Source organism: Labrus bergylta, chromosome 23 (assembly GCF_963930695.1).
Source record: "Labrus bergylta chromosome 23, fLabBer1.1, whole genome shotgun sequence".
NCBI lineage: Eukaryota > Metazoa > Chordata > Actinopteri > Labriformes > Labridae > Labrus > Labrus bergylta.
The window spans coordinates 15,126,080-15,152,858 of record NC_089217.1 but is presented as its reverse complement, the minus strand read 5'-3'; the positions used below and the strand labels follow the sequence as shown (position 1 = coordinate 15,152,858).

The 26,779-nt window shown below is 40.4% G+C and overlaps 1 protein-coding gene across 2 annotated transcripts in view; it reads left to right on the top strand.

Annotated features, from left to right (window-relative positions):
* rerg (RAS-like, estrogen-regulated, growth inhibitor) overlaps positions 1-21,788 on the top strand; it is a 44,688-nt gene extending 22,900 nt beyond the window's left edge. For both annotated transcript variants that reach the window (XM_020634798.3, XM_020634797.3), the window contains exons 3-5: positions 10,011-10,067; positions 18,016-18,089; positions 20,285-21,788. In XM_020634798.3, coding sequence (XP_020490454.1) covers positions 10,011-10,067; positions 18,016-18,089; positions 20,285-20,695 — 542 coding nt within the window. In that variant the 3' untranslated portion in view covers positions 20,696-21,788. The remainder of the gene's footprint in view (positions 1-10,010; positions 10,068-18,015; positions 18,090-20,284) is intronic.
* Positions 21,789-26,779: the final 4,991 nt, after the last annotated feature.

The following is a 26,779-nucleotide window of genomic DNA, read 5'->3' as shown; positions in this document are numbered from 1 at the left end:
TGATGTACATCAGAGAGTAAGTACAACACTAATCCATTCATACACCATCAACAAAGCAGCGGGAGCAGCGCAGGGTTAAGTGTCTTGCCCAAGGACACATTGGACATGTTGCTCAGCTGGGAATTGAACCCTCAACCTTCCATTTCAGAGTCGACGACTCTACCAACTGAGCCACAGCCACCCGATGCTTATACATATTTGACACACCCACTATGTTGACGAGCAGAGGCGCCTGAATGGACAACTTTGTAAATGAAATGGTCATTGCAGAGGATTGGCGAGAACATTTTCACATGTCAAAGGTAAGGACATCGCTTTTGACTTGGCGTGCTCATGACAGCCGTGACAGTGCGTTTTGAAGTGGACAAAGATGTTTCCGAGAATACAGCGTGTGGGGACGGGATCCATTTTTTGAATCCGAGTAGGAAAACCTCTTCGTAAAAGAATACCCGCCTACGTTTGGACTAGGCCTCAGTCATGACTAATGTAGTCTTGAGCAAAAACGAGCAGAAGACCACAGAGATCATGTCAGATCACTCGTCTAAAACTACAAAAGCCCAGTTATTCGTTTCCTTTCTCTCTCTCTTTGGTCTTCATTTCCTGTTTAGGATTTAAAGGCTTTAAATGCCCACTGAAGTAAAGAGGGGGTTCATTTCTAGTGTTAGCATTAGCATGTTAGCAAACAAATGCTTTTTGATTCATGCAACATCTATGTAGAACCAGTCAGAGTTGTGGTTCTGGTGAGCAATGTAGGCTTTTTGGCAAATAGTAAATAAAATGGTTCCCTTTTTTGATGGAGGAGATCTCCAAAACAAAGAACTGCAGTCAGCTTTCTCATCACTATGAGTAGCATCGTTTTGTAATCACACTTTATATAAAGTATTGAGAAGTAGAGGTGGGGGAAAAAAACAATTCAGACACCTAAAGATTCCCAGCCCTATTGAGAATTGCAACCCTTTTAACATCATAAATGTGTTGAATTCTACGTCCATGTTTCCGTTAAAATAAATCTTGTTTCATATAAAAGGACTCTTAATTCTCTTACAATCTGTCAACACAATGCAAAGAATAACATCCCCACAACAATACCAGCTAAGCTAATTACAGAGCTCATGGTTGCAGTAAATCCCTCTGCATTAGTGATTTATAGTGGAAATGATTTCATGGCTCAGGAGACAAAAAAAAAACACTCCGTCTGATGGTTTCATTGCAGCTTGATTTATAATGAGAACTTGGCTTGAAGCAGAAAAAACAATCTTGCGTTCAAAATGCCAAATTGTGACACGGGGAGTGTGTTCACTGCACAACCAATGAAATGTCAGGCTTTCTTCCAGCCACAGAGTGAGGAGGCTGCTCACACTGATATTTAGGGCGATGTTTTCATTATTACTGCTGTTGTTTGTGTGGGCTGTCTGGGCTGTTTATGCTTATTTTGAGTTAAAAACAGATTTTTGTTTATGTAGATTCAATATTGTTATATAGCTCAGGTTCTTATTCAATTGGTATTTTATGAACAGGTTGGGGTAAAGGATATAAATTGGTTGATTAGGTATTAAAAGGAAACCTCTCAGCACTCATTGGCTGTACATGTGTAATATAGGTTTTGTAATAAACTAATGCATAGCTAATAGTTAAACATGACTACTATTCTCAGAAGTGCAGTTGCACTGATTATGCCCACATCTCCTTAATTTAAATGTTGTAAGATAACCATCTGCTCAGCTCAGTAACTAATGAGTTTACAGGCAGAGAGAAGAAGAGTGATGAGTCATGTAATGATAACTTGCTCGATCTAGAGTGAGACATGATGACATTATTGAAACACTGGATTTTGTATTCTGTAAGTCATAGTCCACTAATGATGCTTGTTACTCACGCCTGTTATTTTGTCCTTAATGGTACACTTTTTTCAATTCTTCTGGATCATGCTGAAGATCAAATTTGTGGGGCGTTGCTAAGCAGCATGAAAAGCAATGACTCACAACAATGGAGAGCAAAGCGATAGCCAATGGCTCCATTCGTCATTTGGTAAGCACCTTCCCCTCCACTGCTGCAAAGTTTTCGCTGTGTTCTTTTGTACAATAAAAATAAAGTCTATCTATCAACCTATCTTCAGTCACTGTTACCAAAGATCTCAAGCTTTCTATTCCGACAAAGCTAGAATGACTTCGATGATTTTAAACGATGGGCTTTTGATTTAAGGCATAGACAAGCAGGTCCCACCATCAAACAGTGTAGTTTAGTTTGTTGCTATTGGTGTATTGAGTTAACATAGGTTTGGGACACAGAATGTACTCTGGCCACCAAATTTAGGGGTTTGGCTCTGTTACTGTTGTTGTTATTTTGGCTATGGGCTAGGTAACAATACACAATGGCATCCTGCCACCTAAATTCCCTTTGTAATCTTTGAGTGTTTTTGGTAAATATTGAAGTGTAATATAAATGTTGCGCATGTATTTATTTTGCTCACACTTTGCACTTTGGCCACTGCACCTCAAAATTGGAAAACCATTGTCTGGCTAAAAAGAGAAACACAACTGAACCTAGCTCCGCACAAATGGAAATATTTGTATCCAATTAGTCCAGACAGTGACCTCATCACTCGTGGGAGATGTCATATTTATTGTTGCCTTGTGTGTTATTGTTACTCCTCTCACTTCAACCATCCCACATTCTTTCTTAAAGGATATTAGCAAAATCCCAGAATAAATATGAATGGAGTCTGATTTGCGTGCTGTAATCTGATGTGAAAAGGGCCCGAGATGATGAGATGTCTGACTTGATGTCATACATATTTGGCTGCAGACAGACATTGAATATGCCCCCTGGTACCTTGGGGAGTTCCTAAAATCCTCGTTCCACATGCGTGCACTCATTTCCTTCAACTTTACATCAGCTCAGCGTGTCCAGGAGGGCTTGGTATTGGGATGCAGAGGTGCCCCAGGGATTGACTGGAGGTGAAAGAAACTCTGGGAAAGTTCTCAGATAGGAAACATTGGCCTGACCTCTTGTTCAGGAAGTGGTTTCGGTGTTTTTGCAGCTAATTTGTTTGCCTGTTTGAAGCATCTGGGCTGTCACTCCCTGATAAGTGTGTGGAGAAGCTTTTATACTACATAGTGGATATTTAGAGAAGAAAAACGACGATGGAGAAGCAAAAATGTGTTTCCATCTGCTCTCTCTGGCAAAAAAAAAATAAAAAAACAGAAATGGGAACGTGCAGCTGCCAGCATTTAAACAGATTTATCACAGTGCTTTGAAGTGACTATCCCATTAATAAAAAAGTTGAATAAATCTTTGCAAACTCTGGACAACACCTATATTTTATCCTCTTTGGAAGCGGCTGCCCTTTTCAGTTCACTTTGAGTTAAACCTTTTCAAATTGATATACTCCAGGAACATTTTTTATAAATAATGAAGCTCTACAGATGTTAATAACCAATACTATAGCTTTGAAAACACCGGCTCTGAAAATAGACAAGACCATAGTGTCCTTCACGATTCTTAATTGCCTTTTAATGACTGAGTGGATTTGCAGGAAATCACGAATCAATAATCACTGCACCAAGCACATCAATCTATAAGTCTGTACTCAATTTCCCTGGTAAGAATAGGATATTGATTTGAGAGGAAGTCTGCAATAAAAAACTGTGATTCTATTGTCATTTAAAGCAGTAATGAGTCTTACAAACTCAAAGTGCTGGCATAATTAGAGGAAAGAAAGTGTAAATGTATACAGTTTGGCTGTACAGGGAATAAGATGCACAACATATTCAAGAGCCCTGTTAACATATTTCAACTTCCTGGTCCCTAACAAGCATTTGCGGCGACATCATTTGAATCTTCTTGTCTGCCAACAACACAGCAGCAGGTGACAACTGCAATAAAGCCTCAGAAACAGCAGGTTAATGATTCACCTCCTTTCAATCTACACCCAACATATGAGAACAACAACATTCCCTGCCTGCATAGGAGCAAATTCAGAGGTCTAATGACATCAATTAGCACAACTGAATACCTTAGTCACTCCGGAAAAGCTAAAGACTGAATTCTATGCACAGCTAAATAAGATGTTGACAGGATTCATTTTACGAGGTCATGCTGGAGAAAGTCTGTCTCTTATGTGTTTTTTGTACAGTTTTTTCCATTCTTAATATTTCTGTCTCATGAGCGTAATAGAGAAATCGTTTTTCGTTAAGTGAATGAGGATTCAGTGAGAACATTCTGCATGAAGTATAAATAGTGTACTGCAATAAACAAGACTGTTTTAAAGGCAGAGTGCATTAACAGGAAACAGAAAAATCAAATATAACCTCTGCATTTTTGTATTATCGTCATTTTTCGAGGTGTCTGTTCAGCTACTTTTTGCATTTATAATTAAAGCAATGTTTTACTTAAATTGTCAATTTAATATGTGCAAAATAAAACGGTAAAAACACACAAAATTGCATGAGTTCCACGAGGGCCAGAGGCTAATTGAGATCTGCTTGCTGGCTATGTTACCATGCACCTACTTCCAACAGCTAAGGTATTGTAGCTTTTGTTAAGTTGTCAGTTTTATCCAAATATAGCATGAGCTAGCTCTAGCGTCTTTGAGATTTGGCTTTGTTGTACTGTCCGGGCTTTTCAGCTGGTTATGAAACAGAAAAACTGATTTCTATTGGACCTCCAAAAGCAACCAGGCCATCACTAAGAACATCGACCTGTTAAGTGGTTTTCCAGGCCTGCTGTGATGGAATAGCCGTCTGCAAAGAAACTGAGATTTTCTTTACATTTTCCACAGCAAAGTTTCACAGAAAGTGGTACCTTGGACTGTTAAAATCCAGCAATCTTTGTCCAATAAACAACAAATTCTATAATCAAAGATTACATCACCAGTAGGGGTGTTGAAACTGATCGTTCCTACGATGCATCAACATGTGGACATGGACGATGTGTGACGCAACTGCTTGCCTTCATTAATAGGAAAGGAGCCATGTATAGTAATATAGAAAATTTAGGATCCAACCCATTGTGATGCACTGTGATATCAAATTGAATCAAATCGTTGACAGGATAATCAGAATAGAATTGTTAAACCAGTGAGGATGCACAGCCATAGTAGCAAGTAACAGTTTTTGTTAAGTGATTGCAACAATCTATTGCACAACAACCTAAAGACATCATAACATTTATCCAAAATCCAAGGTCCCGTTTTAGTGAAAGCATTTTTTTCCCTATTTATGGCCAAATAGTTTTTTTTTTGATAAAATGCTGGTTTTGAATTCTCCACTGTCATGTTCTTCCATCAGACCCGCTCTAACAACCCCTCCTCCCAGACTTATCTGCACAGCTGGCCTGTGCGATATGAACCGACTTGACATGAATACAATAGGTAGGCTAAAAACTTGACTGCAGCTGCACAGCACAGGGAGAGCTCTACTTTTCAGCCAATAAAAGAGGTGTTTTTGTTGCCGAAGGGAACCAAAGAGCAGTGGGAGTCCGTCTGATGGCCGTGGGGAATCAATAGAGACTTTTACAATCAGTAACACAGCACAGGCTCAGAAAAGGTCCATGGGCGCCGCTAATTGCTCTCTCTTTGTTTGCTACTAGTCCAACATTCTGCCGCTAATGTGATTAGGTCACTTTGGACAAAAGCAACTTTGGGCAAACACCTCCCATGGATGACGTGTTCAATGTAAATTTGAAACCCCAGAATGGGTCTGTGAAATCTGGGTTGGAGAATTTGATGGAATCCGATCATTATTTTTGCTCAGCCTTTTTTTTTATTTCTTTGGAAGAAAACCAACGTGCAGCTTGGGAGTGTTAGAAACACAGGAGAGACCTTCTCGAGAACATACCAGATATTATATGGCAACATCTCCTGAGCAGCATCAGGGAAAAAACAATGTTCCAATGTTGAGTCTGTAGTCACTGCTAGTAATCATATAATGAGGTGGAAATTATTCCATTTGGAAATATATGATTCTGTTACTTGTCAAGAAATCTTTCCTTGTGTCAGTGGGTGACCGCAGGAGACGTGTCAGCACAGCCTGCTTTTAAAAGAGTTCTTTCTGAGCTCCCTTGCTTATGCTGCATTGAAACCTGCCTCAAAACGGTTAACCCTTTCAACAAACATGCAGCGATGTCAACTTTCATCCACATCAGGGACCATTCAAGATGATAATTCATAATCATGAAAGGAGGAAAAATATGACCCATTTGTCATATTTATATATATATATATATATATATATATATATATATATATATATATAAAAAATATATACAGACGTCTATCGTAGTGTTTTTTCTGATCTCTTAGTATGGTTCAATTGGATTTAATTTAGCCTCTTTGGGGGATTAAATACTTTGTTTTAAATGTTAGCAGAGCTTTACAAAGTTTATGAAGTAAGGTGCACAGAAAAGCTGAGATGTCCTTGTTAGAAACAAATGATGTTAAAATGACACACTGGCTTCATTTTTATTTCTCAGTTCCATAAAGTGAAGTAATTACTTTGGATTCAGCTATTGTAACAGATCAAAGCTTTTAGCACTGGATCGTATATCTTAATGAATCGAATCATAGCCCCCCCATAGAGAATTGGATCAGATCATCTGGTGAAGGAAAGTTTCACTCCTCTTATATATAAAATATTCTGAATATATGAGGTTTCTCCTGCAGTGACGTGTGACAGTGACGGATGCAGAGAGGCTTCCCCTTTCTTTTCAATCAGCACAGTCATCTGCTTTCCTGTCACTGCACACAGTCAGTGAATTGCCTGCCTTTGTAATCTGGTCAGCTCTGTTATACAGTCCACATTATTCCCTCGGCAAACCTTTAGTGAATTTAGGTCACAATGTCCATATTGATGCTTGTTAACAAAGGCTCCTCTCTTCTATGTGTACATTTCTTGTGGCAGCAGTGAAAGGCTGGAGATACAGTTACCCCTAATGAGAAAATGGCCTTCACACCCCATTGGTTGTACCGTCCACCTGGAATCCAGGCCACTCCAGCCCAAACACGACTAAATAACCTCAGTGGGAGACTGAGTGCCTGACAGGAGAAGTGAATGTGCCCTGCAGAAGAAACATGCGTGCCAGTCTGCCTTCTTTACAGCATGACAAATTATCTGCCGCTGCTCTGCTCTCAGTGCAATGGGGGGAGTAATTGAAAGTTGCATGACACACTCCTCCTTGGGCTGGAAACACATTAAGTGTGTTAGGAAAGAAAGAGAACTGTGGTTTACTGAGGAGCTCACTGAACAATACGAGGTTACAAGAGGCCATTTAAAAAACAAAAGGAAACAAACAAAGCAATGGGCCTGTTCATGCCACAAGAAAGACCTGCCTCTCTCTCTACATGTTGTTTAGTGGTCATCCGCTGGGCTCATGCTAATGGACAGATTGATGTAATATTTCCACAGCTAGTCCTCAAGTGTCATGGACAAATAGTAACTTGAGCCGCAGACTCTCAATCTTCATCAAACACCGCCCTGAGCTCAATGCCAGGACTTAAGTCCTTTAGAGGCGTAATGAAACGTTGCAGTGACACTCTGGCCTACATAATGGGTTTTCTTTTTCTTTCCTTGTCATGGCTAATTATGAGCTGAAAAACAGCCCGGGTCAAGATGGATGTTTTTTTCCCTCCCAGTTCAAAGGCAATGCCGTTTCCACATTGTCCCTTTTTACACAAGCAGCAGCTCAGTAAAGTTGACAAGAGGAAACAGATCCATGCCTGGAACTCAAGTGGACCACTCAGGCCCATTGGGAGTCACTCAGGCACATGACAGCCCCGGCAGAGAACATTGTTGTATTTAGGAACACTTGGGTGTTGGTTTTGTGTTCGCAAACAATTAACAAAAAGAAACATAGAGTTCCTACAGGGGTCTGCCGAAGCCTAGAAGTGTGTTAAATGACTAAATGTTTTAAAAGTATGGGCAGAAAGGTGCACATACAAAAGGAGCAACATCATTACCATTTGTCTTTTTTTAACATGGTTGCTTGACCCATAGACGGCACAATGTCCAATATTTGGCTATTTGGTGTCAAGATAGACTTCAGTCCGATTTCTAAAGGCATATCCTAGCTTCTTACACCTTTACTAACCTACAGTGATTAAGGGAAATTGACCAGATGAAGTGGCTATCTTTAAATGCAAAAGGAAAGGATGGGAGTGTTTGTTTCTTTTTTGGCCTTTTTGTGACTTTGTTGTAGAGATAGGACAGTTGATAGAGTCGAAAATCAGGCAGAGAGAAAGAGTGGGGAATGAGGTGTGAGCCACAGGTTGGATTCAAACCTGGGCTGCCCTGAACCATAAGCGGGCACTCTAACCACTGTGCCACCAGCGCCCGGGGAGTGTCATCTTAACCAATATGCATCAATGTCCACAGTCCTCTGTGTTTTGAGGAAATAGTAGGAATTCAAGTCATACTGAAGACAGCCATGTCTAAGAATAGATACCTGTTGCCTACCTTTTTATGCTAAGCTAGGCTAACTGCATCATAGCTCCAGCTCAGTACCTCATTCACAGACATATTAGTGCCATGTCTTCCAAGTCTCTGTGCCTTAAATTGATTAAATGCATCTCCTAGAAAATCAAACTAATCTTTTGAATGGTATATTTTCTTTGATATACTTTTCCACTAAAGTAAAGGAATAAATGGTGAATATGGGGGGTTGAACATGCCCATTGTGACTTATATCATATTTTTATATGAGGTCATTGACTGGAGTCTGAGTATATTTGCTCTCTCCAGAAGGACTGGGAGTCTCAGCTGCATCATGTCAGCCCATTAAACATACTAAAGGAAGAAAAGCTGCAGTGTTTACTCAAACAGCTGCTGAACTGAGGCACTCACCTTCTGCAGCGACTTCCAAGGAGGTGGAAAAGGGCACGAGGCTGTAGTTGTGGAGTACGGGGGAATGATTATTTTAATCAACAGCAGAGGAGGCATGGGTGTTTTTGTGACTCTGTTGATAAGACAACCCTTACTCGAGGGCTTATTTCAGCTTCTCAATGAAGCAGGCTGGCAAGATTTTCTGCCACATTTTGATTGGCAAAAACATTTTTGAATGCAGCTCCTGGATTTCCCCTAAGACCTTCTGTAACACAGTTCCACAGTTTTTAGTATCCACATTTAAAACATGTGTTTACTGATGCATTGACTTCAACATGCAGCACACAGACAGTTTGATGTGTAGCTGTGTATGACAAGAAGGTAATGACCTCCTAATTCTGTCTAAATAAAGCACATAAACATTTCTCTGTGGCTGAATAGTTGTTGATGACAAACCAATCAGATTGAGTCACTGGCCTGCTGTGTTTTTTTTTCATGTATAACAAAAGCAGCTAATGGTGAACTTCGAGAGATGAAGGCTATTTGATTTTTCCTTATTTTTGGATTAGCATTTAGATGAGAAGATGATTAACGTGCGTGTGGATCTTGGAGCCTCATATTGGCCACAGCTGATTAGCTATTAAAGCAGACGTATGTTCAGTGAATGTACAACAAGTGGAGCCCGGACTCATAATCAGCAGTGTTATTAGCTGATCATCATGCAATCCTAGTTCATTTTTCAACTACTAAAGTCCAGACTCAAGACATATGCAGTATAATGAAATCTGGATACGCTTATCTTCACTTTATTCTACAATTTATTTATCAGACGCTTTTATCCAAAGCGACGTTCATCAGAGAGTAAGTACAACACAAGCGAGGATCTAGAAAAGAGGAAACAATGTCAGTAAGCGCTAAAGTTGTTGTTATCAAACAAAACCATCGTCCTTTCCATCATCAATAATGTCAAGACCATCATCATCATCATTAAGTTTGTAGGTATTCATGAAAGAGCTGGGTCTTTAGCTTTTTCTTAAAGATGCAAAGGGTCTCTGCAGATCAAATGGAGTATGGAAGTTCATTGGAAGTTCGACTTTATGAAATATATTTCTCAAAGCATGCTAAGTATTTTTGTAATTTCTTGTGCTTGCTACACATTATGTATTATTGAACTGGATTCATTTCTCTCTGCAGCTTTGGTGGTGAGATTTCTGACCAGACGCTTCATCTGGGAGTATGACCCAACACTAGGTAAGAGCATCCACCAGCCCTCTGCTCCGCCGTCTATATGTCTTTATACTTTCATGTTGATTGCGCAATAGGGTGATATTGATGGTCCAGTTTGTGATTTCAAATTGCTTTTAGAGCATTGTGGAAGAACAAGGTGTAGAGAAACAGCGGGAGACTCAGAGATGCTCACACACACAGCGCTGTTCTCCCTGCTAGCCATGTCAATCAAAAGCTCTGTCGATCAAATCTTGTCCCTGACACCTCTTTTACTACCTCCGATGGTGGCATAGATGTGGGCTCACTTCATTCCCCCATTACGCCTCTGTGACATTTATACTGTGGGCGAGACATCCCAGGCGTATAAATATAGCATGCTACACTGGCAGTGTGTATAGGGCTATGGTCAACCAGTTACTACAGCTGCCTTCCTTTTCTTTAAGATTACCCCAATAATTTGTACACTCCTGATACTATCCACATTACTACTACCATGGCTGCAATCATCATTTCTACTACTGTCAAAACTGCTGCTTACTTCCAAAAATGGAAGTTTTCTCTCAGATCAATAGTGAAAAAAATAGACCAGGCTTCTTTTTTTTTTTTTTGCAGCTGATGCATTCAGGGCCAATTCCCTCCACTGTAATTACAGGGCACAAAGGCATCACATCTCCTCTGTGAGGGGGCTTTTCATTTCCTGGCTGTACATGGCAGGTCAGAGCCTCCGCATTGCTCACTTGATGTTCTCTTCAACAGCGTGTCTGTTTTCAGTGATATGAGGTGCAATCATCGACATGGGAAGTCCACTCTCGGGAGCATGCTCTCCACTTTTTTAATCAACAGCCTCTACATTTAAGGACATGATGAGCACAATCCTGCAGCTATAAAGCCAAAGGGTTCACACCATATGGATATTTAATGGAATACTTTTCAAAACTGGAGCATTCATTGGAGGCAAGAGGAGCATGTGTAGACACATATAACATGTTATTATTAATAAAAGGCATGCATTTCCTTTTCTCAAAATATAGCACAACATCTTTTGTTCATCTTCCAAATACATGATCATTTTGCACTTTGATGATCTGAAATTTAACGCCAATAAAGCCACTAAATATAACTTTAAAATATACCAAGTAGCTTTCTAGCGTTAGGGTTAGCTTCATACTATGTGAGTGCTGTTTAAGGTTGTTTGGATCATTTAGTATAAAAGGGGAAAAGCAGAGGAGAGTGATATGTGCCTCCTTGGTTACTACGGAGTCGGCGTCACTACTATGAAAGCACAGCTTGAAGTAAATGGGAATAACAGCACTGTTGGAGGGTGTCTGTGACCAATCGGACTGCCCGGATGAAATTCCCCATGGAGTGTTGGACACGTTATTAAAACCCTATTATGGGCACATCACACAGGTGGGGGGTGAGCGTGCAGAGTGCTGGTCTCAGAAACATAGGAGATCTGGCAGAACGTGGGCGGTACTTCATTCATCTCAATGTGCCCGCCAGTGTTTACAGTTCAGAACTCATCTCCCTTCATAATTCATTAGAAGTCTACCTGTTGAGTTTGATCAGGGCCACAAACCTGCTCAGATGTTCTTTTCCACTGTGAAGAAACACTTGTGTGTTCAGGCCTGCTGGAAAATCTATTTCTCTTAGTGCAGGCCGGGAACATGGTGAGGCAGTCACATGCCACCGTGGGGGGATTTGATTTTATGGAAACACACTGCCAGATTTAGCTGATTAGCAAATATCAGTGAGGAATTTGCACACAATTGCTTTAGCATATTGTGGGTCTCCTGAAGCAGGGGTTTCTCATACACCTCTAAAGGCACGAAGCCAAACACGTCAACTTGCCCAAGTAACTCTCACAACTACAAAAATCAGAATCAGAATCGGGTTTTATTGGTAAGTACATTTACACATTACAAGGAATTTGACTTGGTGTATTGGTGCTAAACAATTAACAAGGAAGTGATGCAGAACTAGCAACAACTTAAATAATACAGAATAAGAAGCTATTACAATATGTCAAATAGAACTTAAAAATGTAAAATATAAAATAATAAAAGACACAAAATATACAAAAGGTGCAATGTAGGAGCTGTGCAATGAGAAAATAATCTTACAAAGACTTTAAACTGAAGTTTAAAAGACTTAGTCCAACAGCCTCTCACACCTAAAGATATTTAGTCAAACTATATTTTAAAAAGGCTGGGGGGTATCTTGTTTGACCATGGTTTTAAAGACTATGGCTGTTTTAGAAACCGGCAGTTTCAACTTGCAACTGGCAGTCATACTACATAATACCATCAGTTTGTAGTCGGCAGTTTCAGAAAAAGCCAATGGTTGTGTCCAAAATCACACAGTCCCTTCTACAACTACTACTACCTACTCCCTTCGCTGCTTCCTACATGGGTCAGTTCTCTGAAGAGCATTATATAGTGAACTGATCAGCACAATAATAAAAACTGTTGGACAGTACTTGCAGTCTCACCGGTCGCCTATTGATGTCATTGCTGTCACATATCTAAAACATGAATCTCAGTGATGATATTACTAGGGCTGGGCAACGATTAAAAGTTTTAATCGCGTTAATCGCATGAGTTCCTGTGATTAATCATGATTAATCATGATTAATCATGATTAATCGCATTGTTATACGCAAAATCCAATAATGAATTGAAAAGTAGTGTATAGCACACTTTTATTGTGAATGTCCTTCTCAACTTAAACAATGTAATCACAGCAAATAAATACAAAACTAAAGCTTATTGCCACTGCAAGGGCATAATGTCATCCTGTTTGTTATATAAAAAAAAACTGCCCAGAAAATCCTGAGCCACAATCATAACATTAAAACAGGCAATTTCTGAGGTAACAGCAGAAACATTTTTCTTTTATCGGGGAGCAGCATAACCAGCCTATGTTCAGTACCAAATGTCCCTGTTAGAGTGAGGTGAAGCACAAAAAAAGTTCACTGCAGGGATTTACTGTGCAGGAGACTAGTCTGTAAAGTCCATATTTATACTAGATTTCCTTTGTAGGATCTCACTCAAAAAAAGAACCAGAAAAGTTGTCCTCTCCTTTTCATACAACTCGTGTATTCTTCTTGTGATGGTGCGTCTTGAGGGAATCTCATACCTGCCGTCATTTGTTGCAATTCTGAGAACGTTTCTTAGACCGACGTCTTCCACAACACCAATCGGCCTGCAGGCTGTAGCTATCCACTTCGCTATCGCATTTGTTAGCTTCACTTGTCTTTGTTTATCTATACTTCTCCCTGCACCTAACGTAGTCTGCCGAAGCCTCGCTCCACTGTTTGTTTCGTTGAATGATTTGCTGGTATCAACTGAGTGTATTGCATTTAGGTGGTATTTCAAACTGGAAGTACTCCGGTGATAAGAAAATTCAACTTCGCAGTGGTTACAAATAACTTTGGCTCTGTCGACTGCGCCGTCTGGAAGAACTTTAAAATGAAAATGGCCATGTAAAAGTTCCGTACCCTTCTCCATGCTTGATTATCCGCCAGTTCTTTTCTGACTGTTTCCTCTTTCCTGTGAGCGCCGCAGCAGTCATGCTCAGCAGTAAGCAACACACTAGGCTCGCTCACGATGGAATTTTACAAAATAAAAGCCAGTGAGCAACAGACTTTTACAATAAGAAAATAAATAAGAAAAACCGGGTTAATGCGAGATAGAATAATTGTCGGCGATAATTAATTAATTGATTAGTTAACGCGAAAATAACACGTTAACTTACCTAGCCCTAGATATTACTGAGCCTTTTTCAAAAACTAAGAATGACATAGAGTGGACACAGCTGCTTTTTAGAAAACATTTATACAACTGGAAAACTAAATATGATAAGCACTTCTGAATAAAGAATCAAAAAGGGAAATTGGGAGCAATGTTTAGCAATTTTAGGACAAAATGTTGCTGTGTCCTTTTGCCAGATTCTCAACAGATTCCTGTTAGATTAGAGCATGTGATAAAAGCTTGATGCATAAAAGGCTGAAATGAGAGAAATAGGAACTCACATTCAGAACTTCAAATCTAAGCTTGCCAAGTAAAACAACCATTAATATTTCTACTTCTTTACAAGGCCAAAAAACATGATCTCAATTAGCCTAATATCAGTAAGCTTTGGCATTTGGAGATGCTGGTAATTTATTTTTATTTATTTATTTGTACATTTAATGTGTTTTATAAGTAAACCTATGAGTGGACTTTTTGCTAGTTACACGATTTCCTCCAATGAGTAATAATGCCTCTAATGAGATCATGTCGTGCAGTTTGGAGTCATATTTTGGAAATGAAGAATGTGTAAAAATCAATGTAACTTGAGCATTTTAAGAGGTCATATGGATTAACTATCAACACCAACAAACTGGAATCTGTTTTGTGTTTGGACATTATAAGACAGTCATCCACGTCTTCCACCTTCAACCAAACAGCCTCCAGACAGTGAGAGAGGTTTGAATTATGAGGGAAAGATTGCTTGCTGCCAGGAAAATAACTGCTTTTGTTTCTCTCCAAGGGCTTTAGATTAGATGTTGATGGCTGGTTAAATCATTCTTGCCTTGCCCCCTGTCAGTGCATTTAGAAACAAATACACAGAGGGGTGGACATAGACAGATCGGGTGCTGTTTGCAGCTGACAGAGTGATGACTCTTGAAATAGGATGTCCCACGGGTGGCTGTGTGAGACTCTGGTTCTCCTCCTCACAGATGCTACTCATGCCTCCAGCCAAACTGCTATAAATCGTCTCTCTGCTTCCGCCTGCGGCTCTCTGTGACATTTCGTTTACGTCACAGGAGGCAGTTTTATCCCCCCGAGAGGTGAGCGCACCTGGCACACCGCAGGGTGGACGTGCAGAGACTGCAGTGACGACTCACACCAGAACAGTTATTTTTAAACTCCAGAAAAGCTATTTAAATCTCTCTCTGTGACAATGAAACAGAGTCACTTAAAATCTGAAGAATTACAAAGTAACATGATAAATTTGAACAAGGTTTTCGGATCAAATTATGAATATATTTACATTTTTGAACTGCAGTCTGTCTGGGAAAAGTGAGCCTTGTTCACCTGAATATTTTGCTACTTACCCAGACAATTCATGAAGAAACCAAGAAGTGATTTCAAGATAACTATGTAAAAGCCAATATTTTATTTTACTGCCACCATCTGTGTCTTGGAGTTCTGGGATTTTCCTACTTGATAAGAAGTAGTTTTAAGATGTGTAAACAACAAATGTCCTTTTTTAGACTAGATTCTCGTTAGACAGCTGGCAAGTTGGATCGCCAAAAGGGGTTGGCATGATACAAGAATTTTAAACTACGGTAAGATACTAATCTACGGAGCGTCGATAGCCTAGCGGTTATGTCGTGCACCCCATGTCCAGAGGCTATAATCCTCGTCGCAACGCCCGTTTGGTCCAACCTCAGCCTCATTTCCCTCCCAATATTTCCTGTCCTTCTTCAGCTAGCCTATCTATGAAGTCAAAAGGCCCAAAAATAACTTTAAAGAAAAGGAAACCATATCAAACATGTTTTGACTCCACAGCAACAAAAAGAGAAGTCCCAGGAACACAATATTGTGAACCAAAATTTACATTGCAAGCAAACTCCTGCACAGTGTCTAAATTACACAAATACCTTGTCACCTCCTCTGCTCTCTGTCTGTTTTTAAGAGATTACGTTCCCTCTGGATCTTTATGAGATGCTCAAAGGACTTGAGAATTATTAGTATTTCCTGTGAATTTGAATGGACCACCGTCGCTCTCTCTGGCTTTAGGCAACCTTTGGTTAAAAATGGACTGAGTATCTGTAGTGTTTTTTTTAAGCTTTAGTTACAGTGATGTCATCCATTGGTTTCTGAAGCCGAGTTTTGAAGTCCAACTATGGCGGTCGCCAGGTTGGAGAAATAGTCTCAAACAAATTCGTCAATTTTGTACCAGGCAAAGACCTGGAGCTTCCTGGTGAACTGCTACAACACACCTTACTGTCAATCAGATGAGCCGCAACCAATTGTGCAGAACTCTTAGCCTTCAACCATGCTGTTAACATGTTTATGTCTGTTGTCTAAATGGGCATTTCATTGTTGGTGTTAATGCCACTTTCAGGGCTTCTGAAGACAGCCTCAAGTGGAAACTGCAATAGTTTCAACTTCCACAGAGGTTTTCAACAGAGGTTGTTGGTTGGTCTTTTGCCTTTTGACTTTGCTACAATCTGATAGGCTGTTAAACATGTTAGGTACTTGTTAAATGTATCAACGATCTAAATCCATTACATGGAACATTAAAACCGTTGTGTCTGGTCACTAATATTGGTCTGAATTGTGTTCTTGGAGTGCATGTGTCTCAGTGACTGTGAACAACAAGGTTTATGACATCAGGGAAAACCGTCTTAAATTATTGCATACATGTCATCGTGATTTTTATGTTTTACAGATGATTCTATATTGCTAGATTTCAAGATTTTACAAGTTTTTTGTTTTTGTTAATGAAGAGATCATATGGCCAAAGGTAAAGGCCTCTGTACATAAAAAATATAGGTACAAGAAAATCATAATAATTTAGTGTGTTTTGGTTTAAGGCATCCAATCAAATGCTTTACAATTGGTTGCATGTGCTGCTCAACGTTTAAGTTGAAAATGATTGACTGATGGGAGGATAAAGATTAATTAAATTTCATAAAAACAAAACAGGGTGTGTTATTTTAAAATTCTGATTTCTTGACATCACAGCTTCTTTTTTTTAAACCCCTCCTACACCAGAGAACCAAGCATCATAAAAAAATGGAGATGCAGAAAGCAATTGTAAGGCTAGATTCACAAAGCTTTGACAAAGTGCCGGCTTAAGCCTCCTGGTTGAGGTGAGTGCAAAATCTGGCAGAATCCCTTTTCTTTTTCAAGGAGGGTTTGAGGGGCTTCAGTTCTTTCTGCGAGGTGTTTACACAGATGGGATTTTTACAAGGGGGCAATTCAGGATGATTACTCCTGTGCTGTCCTAAGGTGGAAAAAAAGGTCAGGGTCACCTGTGATCCTGAGCCAGGAATAAGAAGCTGTTATCCTGCTTTTCAAAGCAGCACGAGGTGAAGCACAGGGTGTCTCGGGTCACTGCAGGAGTCAGCCATCAGATTGCAGGATGATGCAAGAGAAAAAAAATGAAGCCTTTGGCTCTAAAATGCAAGATAATGATTTAATGGAAAAGGAGCAAAAGAAAATTGAAACACGATGTCCTTTGGAACACTTTGTCTATCTGAGTCCAGACATCAGCGAGTCTCCTCGTTGTTACATCTAATAAAAGCTCCCATTGGCTCCAGAAAAAAAATGGAGGTCAGTGATGTTCACATCACACATGCAGCTCTTAAAGGATCTTCTCTGGCATTTATAAACCAGGTAGCAGTCGGAAAAAGAACGGACAGGTATAGATGGGACCGATCAGATCTTATATCGGTATCGGGTCCGATATGAACATAATTTACCTATCGGATATCGGACTCGCGGGGCCGATCCACGTCACTGATCAAGAAATATGGTTGGGAACTTTAAACATTCTCGCTCCCCTTCTATATGTTAAAAAGTACAATTCTTGCACTTCAGTTTAAAAGATTTAAACTCGACATTCACGGTATCAATACAAAGAAGAGCATTGAAAAACACACTGGAGAACAGGTAACATATGTTTCATTATGTGCATGAAGACCTCACTGGACGGGCGCATGCAGTCTATGGTTGTAACGAGTCACAGGATATAAATGCCATCACCCACTCCTGCTCACGTGATATGAATATAATCTGAATATTTCCTGCTCATTCTCACATCGGCTCACTCTGACTTCACGCGTCAGAGAGCAATTTGGATGTTGCCATTTAGACATGTAGCGTGAACCTTTTGCATCGTTCTAAAGGTTTTATGAATCAACATTCACTAAACGAAGAATTCTAAAACCTGTTTCCTTTTTTTTGTCTTACAGAATCAACATATCGTCACCAAGCCAACATAGATGATGAGGTTGTTACCATGGAGATTCTGGACACTGCAGGCCAGGTAGGACATATTAAGGTTGCTTCCATAATTGTTTCCAAACCTGTGTACGCTGATGGTGTACTGTAAGCAAATAAAAACAGGTTAGTATCCGTCTCTACAAGTCATGCTGTCACTATCTTTGAGGAGAAGTATTGGTCCTGAACTCAAAAGCACCTGTCCCCCCCCCCTGTACCCCCCCCCACACACACACACACACACACACACACACACACACACACACACACACACACACACACACACACACACATACACACACACACCTCATCAGACTATACTTGAGAGGTGTACAGTCCCAGTACGACTAAACTCTGAGTCAACTCGAGATGACATCATCAGGGACTTGAAACACCTTCCCTCCAGTACCTCTAAGGACACAGTGTACACACGTCCTGCTTTTCAGACACTCTGACTGACCTTTACGTTCCAAAGATAATTGGCATAACCTTTTTAGTTAAATATACACAATGCTTGAAAAAAAAACAAGACAAAAACAAAGGCATAATGGAATGCTGAAGTCTTCATAGTGACTCAGATTCACAACAACTTTTCCTCACGGCCTGATCAGCTGCTTCTTACCAGACGGATGAATTTCTGGCATGTTTGAAATTTTACTTTATGCCACGTTGTAAGAGCAGAGACAGAGTCAATTCCCCAACTTATAGGGCTTTTTCTCACTGATTGCACCAAAAATGGCACACTGCGTCTGAAGGAACCATGGCAACAACAGGCAGAATACAAAAGCTATAAACAAGGGGAAGTAGCTGCGGACCTCCAGCATCCAGGGAGAAGTTTTTTTAGCTTGCTAGTTGTCTTGCGTTTGTTGGCGAGTGTATGCGTGGGAGAGAGTGAGAGCGTTTCTCACTGCGTTTGTATTTGAGCCGTGCATATGAGACAACCTAAATACACATACAGTAGATCGGCCTTCAACTCCCTCTTGTGCTCTGCACCAAAAAATAAAAAAATAAAGGAAGATGAATGTAGATTTCTGCATTCCTGATTATGACATTTATCAAAAGGCCCAAAGATCCATCAGACCATCCAATAATCAACCTCTGCTTCATAGCAAGTGTTTGACTTTTCCTTTCCTTAAGGTATACTCCTGCACTTACTGTCTCTTATATTTGAATAGACGCTTGGTTTCGGAATTGTAGGAGAGGATTTGAGACTGAATGGCACTTTCAGATGCTAATTTCCTTTAGTCTGATAGAAGCATTCAGGGTGCTGGCCATGAGGGAGAGCTTGCGTAAGTCCTCTAGCTGAAGATAAATACACTGCAGTACTGTGTAGGTGTTCTGCTAGCGGCTGATTTCCCCTGCGACACTTGATCCAGTCATCTCTCCGTCATTACACCGTAGTCTATTTTCCTGCGGGCACGGACGAGGTCTGACTGATTCCAGACACGGCTGCGTTGGCAGTCAGGCCCCTCCTGACTCTCGCTGTATCAAACATTGTGCTTCTTCCTGTAATGATTTGTGGAGGTGGAATCTTCTTGGGTGCTCATAAATTCCAGGTTCAAAAGCCGGTCGGGTATACAAACGTCAAACTTTCTCAGCTGAGATCGGGATGCGTGTGCCTCCCTTCAGTCGAATCACGATTTAAATTCTGCCACACGACCTGCTAAATCCTGTTATAATTGCCTGTGCTGATCAGAATGTTCATGTTCCTCAGACAGCCGCAGTATTTAATTTCTGAGTTATACAGAACTAAAAAAGAATCAGGACGTAAATAAAATAAAAAAACATCCATAAGGAAACTAAATGAGCTAGGTGTGTCTACATGGCTGACAAATCCCAACATGGGTTATTTTGTAAGATCTGTTTAGTGGGTAGGGTTAGGGTAAGCGGCTAAATTAAAAGCTACAGCTAGCATCTTGTGAGGTTAGTTTAGCACAAAGATCAGTGATCCCGAGCACATAACTCCTTTGAGTTTTTTGTAGGATTAAACATAGCAAATATATTTGACCAAAAGGTAGGTTTCGAAGTTAATTATAACCTCTGGACAGAGTCAGACTAGCTGTCTTTATGCGAAACTAATCTAAGCTAAGCTGCACTTTTTCCATATATAGCATTTATAAATAAGAGTGGTTATGAAGTCATTCCAAGTATATCCCAAAATGTCAAACCATTTCATTAAGAAACTTTGACATTGTATATAGATATGATTGAGTTAAGCACAATATTTTTTGTTGATCTCAGGAGGACGTCCAGCAGAAGGAGGGTCACATGCGCTGGGGAGATGGCTTCGTCATTGTGTATGACATCACAGATCGGGGGAGCTTTGAGGAGGTGGGACCCCTACGAAGTCTCCTAGAGGAGGTGAAGAAGCCCAAAAATGTTCCTCTGGTCCTTGTGGGCAACAAGTCCGATCTGGACCACGTCCGGCAGGTCGGCACGGAGGAAGGCGAGCGGCTGGCGGCTGAAATGGCGTGTGCCTTCTACGAATGTTCGGCATGTGCTAACGAGGGCGGCGCCGTGTCGGAGGCTTTCCACGAGCTGTGTCGCGAAGTGAGGCGCCGCAAGGCCGTGCAGGGCAAGGCCAGACGCCGCAGCTCCACCACACACGTCAAACAGGCCATCAACAAGATGCTGACCAAGATCAGCAGCTAGGGAAGAGCCTCCATACTGTCATGTACATGTTTCGACCAATTATTGGCTGAGAAATGGACAAAATGTGACTGATTTCCTGTAGAATGTGTACGAATTGTTTCCTGAAAATGGGTACATGAGGAAGAAGATAGGCCCGCACACTCGCTCAAATGCTACAAAGTTTTAATTGATCACAACGTTTCTACCAGAGGTCTTCTTCGGGTGATAAATCAGCACATGACCCTTAATAAATGGTTGTTTTCTTGTCCAAACATTTGGGCTGGTATGGATTAAAATGAACCCGGATACAGGTGAGATTGGTTTTGTTTCTGTATAAATCATAAAAATGGCTCTAAGTTCTCAACTTTTTGGTTTCTATTTCAATTCATCTCCCTTTTGAATCACTAAAAGCAGTTAGACGGAAGGCTAATAATAATGCATGCAAGTTGTTTTTTGGAGCATGCAAAGAATGCAGCATTTACTTAAATGGAACAAAATCTGTAGGTACCTCTCTGTATTTGTATCTGTAGTGGGATATCGTGATTTTTTTCAGCCCACATGTGTTACCTGTTCTGTCGGTTGTTGGTGAAGAAGAAATAAGATCAGAGAACTACTTCAAAGAAGAAGTAAATCCACCATCCTTTACTTATGTAGACCAAACAAATCCACCGAGTTGTCAATGTGTGTTCCTCAAACCTTTTAAGAAAGTCCACAATGTTCTGTTGACATTCAATGTTCCCACAGTGGCTCCTTATGTTTGTCTAGGATATGAGTATTTCAAGAATCCAAAAGCACCGGTACAGAGCGTGTCTCAGGGCTCATGAGAGACCTTTTTTGGCCATTTTTCTGTAAAGTTAAAAAGGTCAGATTCAACATGTGACATTCCAGGGATGTTCTTCATGGCTGTTGTAATATTGTAAACAAACGTATATGTAAGATATGGTTTATAGCCTTAAGCACTGCTGTGTTGGAGGAATGTACAGAACCCTAAGTATCTACAGTTGAAGATGCTGTATTTGTTCAAATGTATTTTTTTTCCCTTTGTCGATGTGACCTGTACGATCAAAACAACCAGCTGTGCACTTGTAATTAAAACATGTGACATATCCCAACAGTTCATTTCAGAGTGAGTCAATGTGATGTGGATGGCTTCATTGCAGCGTGCATCATGTTCCTCAGAAGCATTTTTTTAATGTTTCAATAATAGTCATTGAGATTGATATGGACGCCTTCAGCTAGACCATCAAATGCCACATTTACATAGTGACAGCCTGCAGACGGGCAGAGGAGTAACTGTTTTACATATTATTGAAATCTGACTCCTAAAAAAATTGTTTGTACCACAGGATTCATCTGGCTTTAGCTAATACTTACTTTCAGAAACTGTTTTTTAAAAACGCAACCTTTTTCCTTTTGCATGTCAAGTTATGCAACAAAAACCTTTACAAATAGAAGACATAAAAACATCCTGCCAGGTTTTCAGGCCTGTTAACGATGTAATGAAGAAGAAGGCAGACAACAGGGGGTAAGTGCTGATTTCATTAAAAAAAAGGTTACCATTCACTTCTGGAGTGCTCAACGATTGTTAGCACTTAATTAAAGCATTAGATTGAGTTGTTTATGTAGGAGTACTGAACCGCTCAGTCTGAAAATTATTATCAAGCAGCCTAAACCAAAACAAACTGCTGTTTTACCCGTAGACTGTAAATATGAATGGATGAAGCCTGAGTGACGTCACCCATCTGTTCCTGCAGGGGGCTCCGGGACTCATCTGCAGCTGGAGCTGGTGCTGAGGCGGGTTTTAAGCCTCCTGACAAACAGCTATAGCTACACGCCTATGGATAATTCGTATCATTCAAAAATAATAATAATAATAAATTCACCCTCTGTACAGTGCGTACCAGTGAGGACAATAACTAATCAGACTTATTTCATTTTATGTACCAGGCTGTAAACATGTTTATTTAAGCTGTAAAAACTGGCTGTTTTGAATGAGTGTGTATGTGACTTCAGGTGTTCCTGGAGCGCAGCCTCAAGTGGACACTCAACAAACTGCAGAATTTTGCACTTTCACATTGGCTTCATTTTTCAAAACTGGAAGTTACTGCTTGATTTGTCCACACCACTGCCATACTGAAGCATCAGCTCTCCTCCAGCGACACACCTCCAAAATGTGAAGACATTATGAATTAATTCTATCACATGTGAAGGGGTTGACCAATCAAATCAGGCCGTTTTAGGCCGCACAGGCTGCCAAAACTAGCAAAGGGGCGCTCACATGCACGTCATGTTACTTTGCTGAGCAGCAGAAGGCTCCTTGCAGGACAGAGCGTTTTATCAAAGGGACAGAGAGAGGGCTACATATGGAGGACAGGGACTCAAACTTGCACGCAGGTGAAAGTCAGGATGTAAAAATCCATCCTTCCCTCATCCAGCTCATTCACGGTGACTGACACTTCTTGGGAGAGTGTCACGTCTATTTTCAAAGCCGCGCAGTAAAAACATTTTCTAAAACTGACAAATCCTCCAACAAAAGTAAAAAACACATGACATGTCTTACACACACAGATATACTTTCCTATATTCAGAAAAGCTCACGAACAGTCAGAGTAATGTGCAGCTGTCTCTCTCTCATTTAAAGTAATTGTAGCTCGCCCATAGAACCTAGGTCTCTCTCTCTCTCCCCGCTATCAATTAACCAGATATAATCCACTAAGGTCGTCCAAAGGAGGTTTTTTTTTAGCAGAAGTTATAAGACAATGTTCTGAAACTTTTTTTTAACAATTAGTCTTTAACATCTGGAGCAATTTTTTTTTTTACTTTTATTAATAGTTTTGCATCTGGTAATAAGAGCAGTGTGTGCGTTGGCTAAAAGAAGGTGAAAGCGTTTTAACTTCTGATATTACCAGGCCCAGCCAAAATCAGGATCCTGGCTCCATGCCTGATTATAACTAAACTAAAATGAAGTTAATTTACTCATGAGGACCCCTGCTGGCCTGTTCAGGTTACTTTAACAACTTTATGATTTAACTTGCATCAATCATCCTCTTTGTAATGAAACAGAATATCCACTCTGTAAATAATTTCCTCTTCATTTTGAGTCACACTCTCACAAAAACAGGCGCACACACATCTGAGGGGAAACGCTTCCTCATCGTGTTACAGCCTTTAACAAAACTGGATTGGTTGTTGGCACTGCTGCAGCTCAATATTTCATCACCCAGCAGCATTTTCTGGGCATCATGGATCTCAAAATATACAACTCATACCAAATGTTCATTTCCATTCCGTTTAGGCCTTTAAACATTTTGAATCAAACTTTCTCTCACTTCCTCAGTCAGTAGCCAAGACAATTGAAAAAGTGACTTCAAACATAGAACTGCTGTGTTAAAAAAAGAAACCTCCCACTAAATACACCCTGTGACTTCAAACAGATTGCTGACTCAGGGAAAAGAGGCAAAAATAAAAAAATTAGTTTCTTTAGTTTGGGTTGAGCAGGAAGGAGTGGCACAGATAATGACTGGAAGCAAAAATCCCATAATAACCAGGGAAAGGAGCCACAGTGCTCCTCCTCATCCCGACCAGTTTCAGAGAGTGAACAGGACACTTCGTGATCTTCACTTCAACACAACTTATTGATTTTTAAAGATTAATTATTTCCTCTTCTGATGTCCACTCTGAGTCCAGTAGCAGGACAATCTGTCCCCATTGTACTGCAGTGATTTTAAATGCTTCTGGGTAGCCTTCATCTTTGTGGTGCATGAATAAAATAGGATAATTGTATTCCCATACAGTGTGTGCCCATGAGGACAATAACTAATCAGACCTATTTCCTTTTTGGGCTGCAGGACAGGATCAGGAAAAATCAACATGGGACTTCAAATCCAGCACAAAATGAAAGCTCCTCATAGTAGCTTTAAATAAAGATCCACTTCTAAGATCAGGCGTTTGGTTTCCAATGGTCCCGCAGTCTTGCTAAGGTTGGAGAGTGAAGTGTTTAAGACCCCCCTAGAAGGAGGGGGCTGTGTTGTGCATCATCCTCACGCTGTCCTTTCATTCTGTGATGCCCTCAGAAGATGTGGGGTTGGAAGTTTGAGCCCTCAATTTCCATCACTCTGAAGACGAACATGTACGTGTTGGTGATCAAAGACTCTCTCTCTTCAGACAGGTGGTGGAGGTTACGCACTTCAGCGTGGGCAAATGATGGCGTACAGCACAGAGGATACAGCACCGTTCTAATTTTCAGCGGGGGTCTCTGCCTCTGAGTCAAACATGACGCATGCAATGACAGGCATGGAAAAATGCATGACTGCAACTTGTCGGGTGAGTTTGAGTTCACACAGTTCTCATCAATATAGGGGAGTCAGCAGGAAGGGACACTCAGAGAGTGAACGGGGTCTAATGGGGGAAACAGAAGGAGGAGAAGACACTTCAGAACCTGAGGAGGCAATCAGATATTTGGAGCGTGAGTGCCATACTCGATGTAGCTTCACAGCAAAGTCAGCCAAAAACATGCATGTGCTTGTGTCTCACCATCAACATGGTTGAACATGTAGATAACTTCTCCGCAAACAGGATATAAAATTACAATCCTCTTTGCCCTCTTGGGCTTCTGCACTTCTCCAAAACTGACAGCAAACATAGAAACTGTTGCATTATATTAGCGTGGGTGTCAACTCTGTTGTGGAAGGACCAAGCAACCTCCAGTCTTAAAAAAAATGAAGCCAATTCAGAAGTGCAAATCCTGCAGTTCATCGAGTGTCTGTCTGAGGCTGGCTCCATTAAGTCGCATACACAACACAGCCAAAAAAGCCAGGTTTTACAGCAGAAATTAACATGTTTACAGCCTGATTCAAAAAAACAAACAGGTCTTACTAGTTACTGTCATCATGGGCAAACAATGTACGGGGTGTGATTTTTTAAACGGCTTCGTTTTGATACATGTTAACATAGTAAGGCTCAAGCTGACATAATTGACAGGTGGGCACGATGTAATGGTTCGTCATAAGGCCTAAAACCCGCCTCAGCTCCAGCTGACTGGAGACTGAGACAGGATTTCCAGCATGGCGGCTGCTGTCGATGAGCCTCTGGAGCCCCCTGCTGTAACAGATGAGTGACGTCACTCTGGCTTCATCCATTAATATTTACAGTCTATGAGGGAAGGAAAAGCAAGAGGACCTCCCGCCTGCTCCATCAGTTTCTTCTTTGACAACACTTTTCAAGAATGAGTTTTATTAAAAGGGATTTCATTTATTTTTTTCTTAAGTGTTTCTTTAAGGATTTGATTTTTTGGGTGACACATATTTAAAGTTGTTTCTCTTTTAGTCCTAATGTTTGTGTATTTGATCCTATTCATTAGAGTATATCTTATTACATACTAATGTGCATTAACTTAGAAACCACAATTGTGCAAACAAAATGTACGAATCCACAGAAAAACATCATACCCCTCAGGTTCACTGGACCATCATTTCATAATTATTTAAAAGGCACAATATCATTTTAAGGTTCTGTATCTCAGTTTAGGTTACCATATTGGTGGCTTGTATGAATCCTGATAAAAAGGAACTTGTCTGTGACTTACTCACTGTTACTTGGTGACTCAGTCAGCCCTCTTTGGTGGAGAGATGTGTCCTGACTCAAGACCAGACAACCTCTACTGCAGCAACAACAACCATCTGAATTAAACCATCAAATAATCCACAAATAGTCATTAAAATCTATTTTCTTCTTAACATTAAATGTCCACATAATTTTGTAAACAGTTAGTGGCCACACTCACTCAGAAATATCGAGCTGGGGTGTGTTTCCCGCAGGCTACCTTCCTCTTGTATTGTGGGCTGACATTAGGTAGTGCGCCAATTAACTCAGAAAAGAACAAAATAAATACGTAATTCAGGCTATTGTTACCGTTTTAAATGGTTGTAAAATGACAGAATGTATGGCTCTTAACATAGGTTTAAAAAAATAATCGTTGTATTAACTTTACCAAACTAACTAAAACTGTTTTCACGTCTTAAGTACTCATTGCTGATTGACTAATGGGCTTCTCAAGACAGACACCTGCCTATCAAATATACAACATGAAATGAAGAATGATAGATT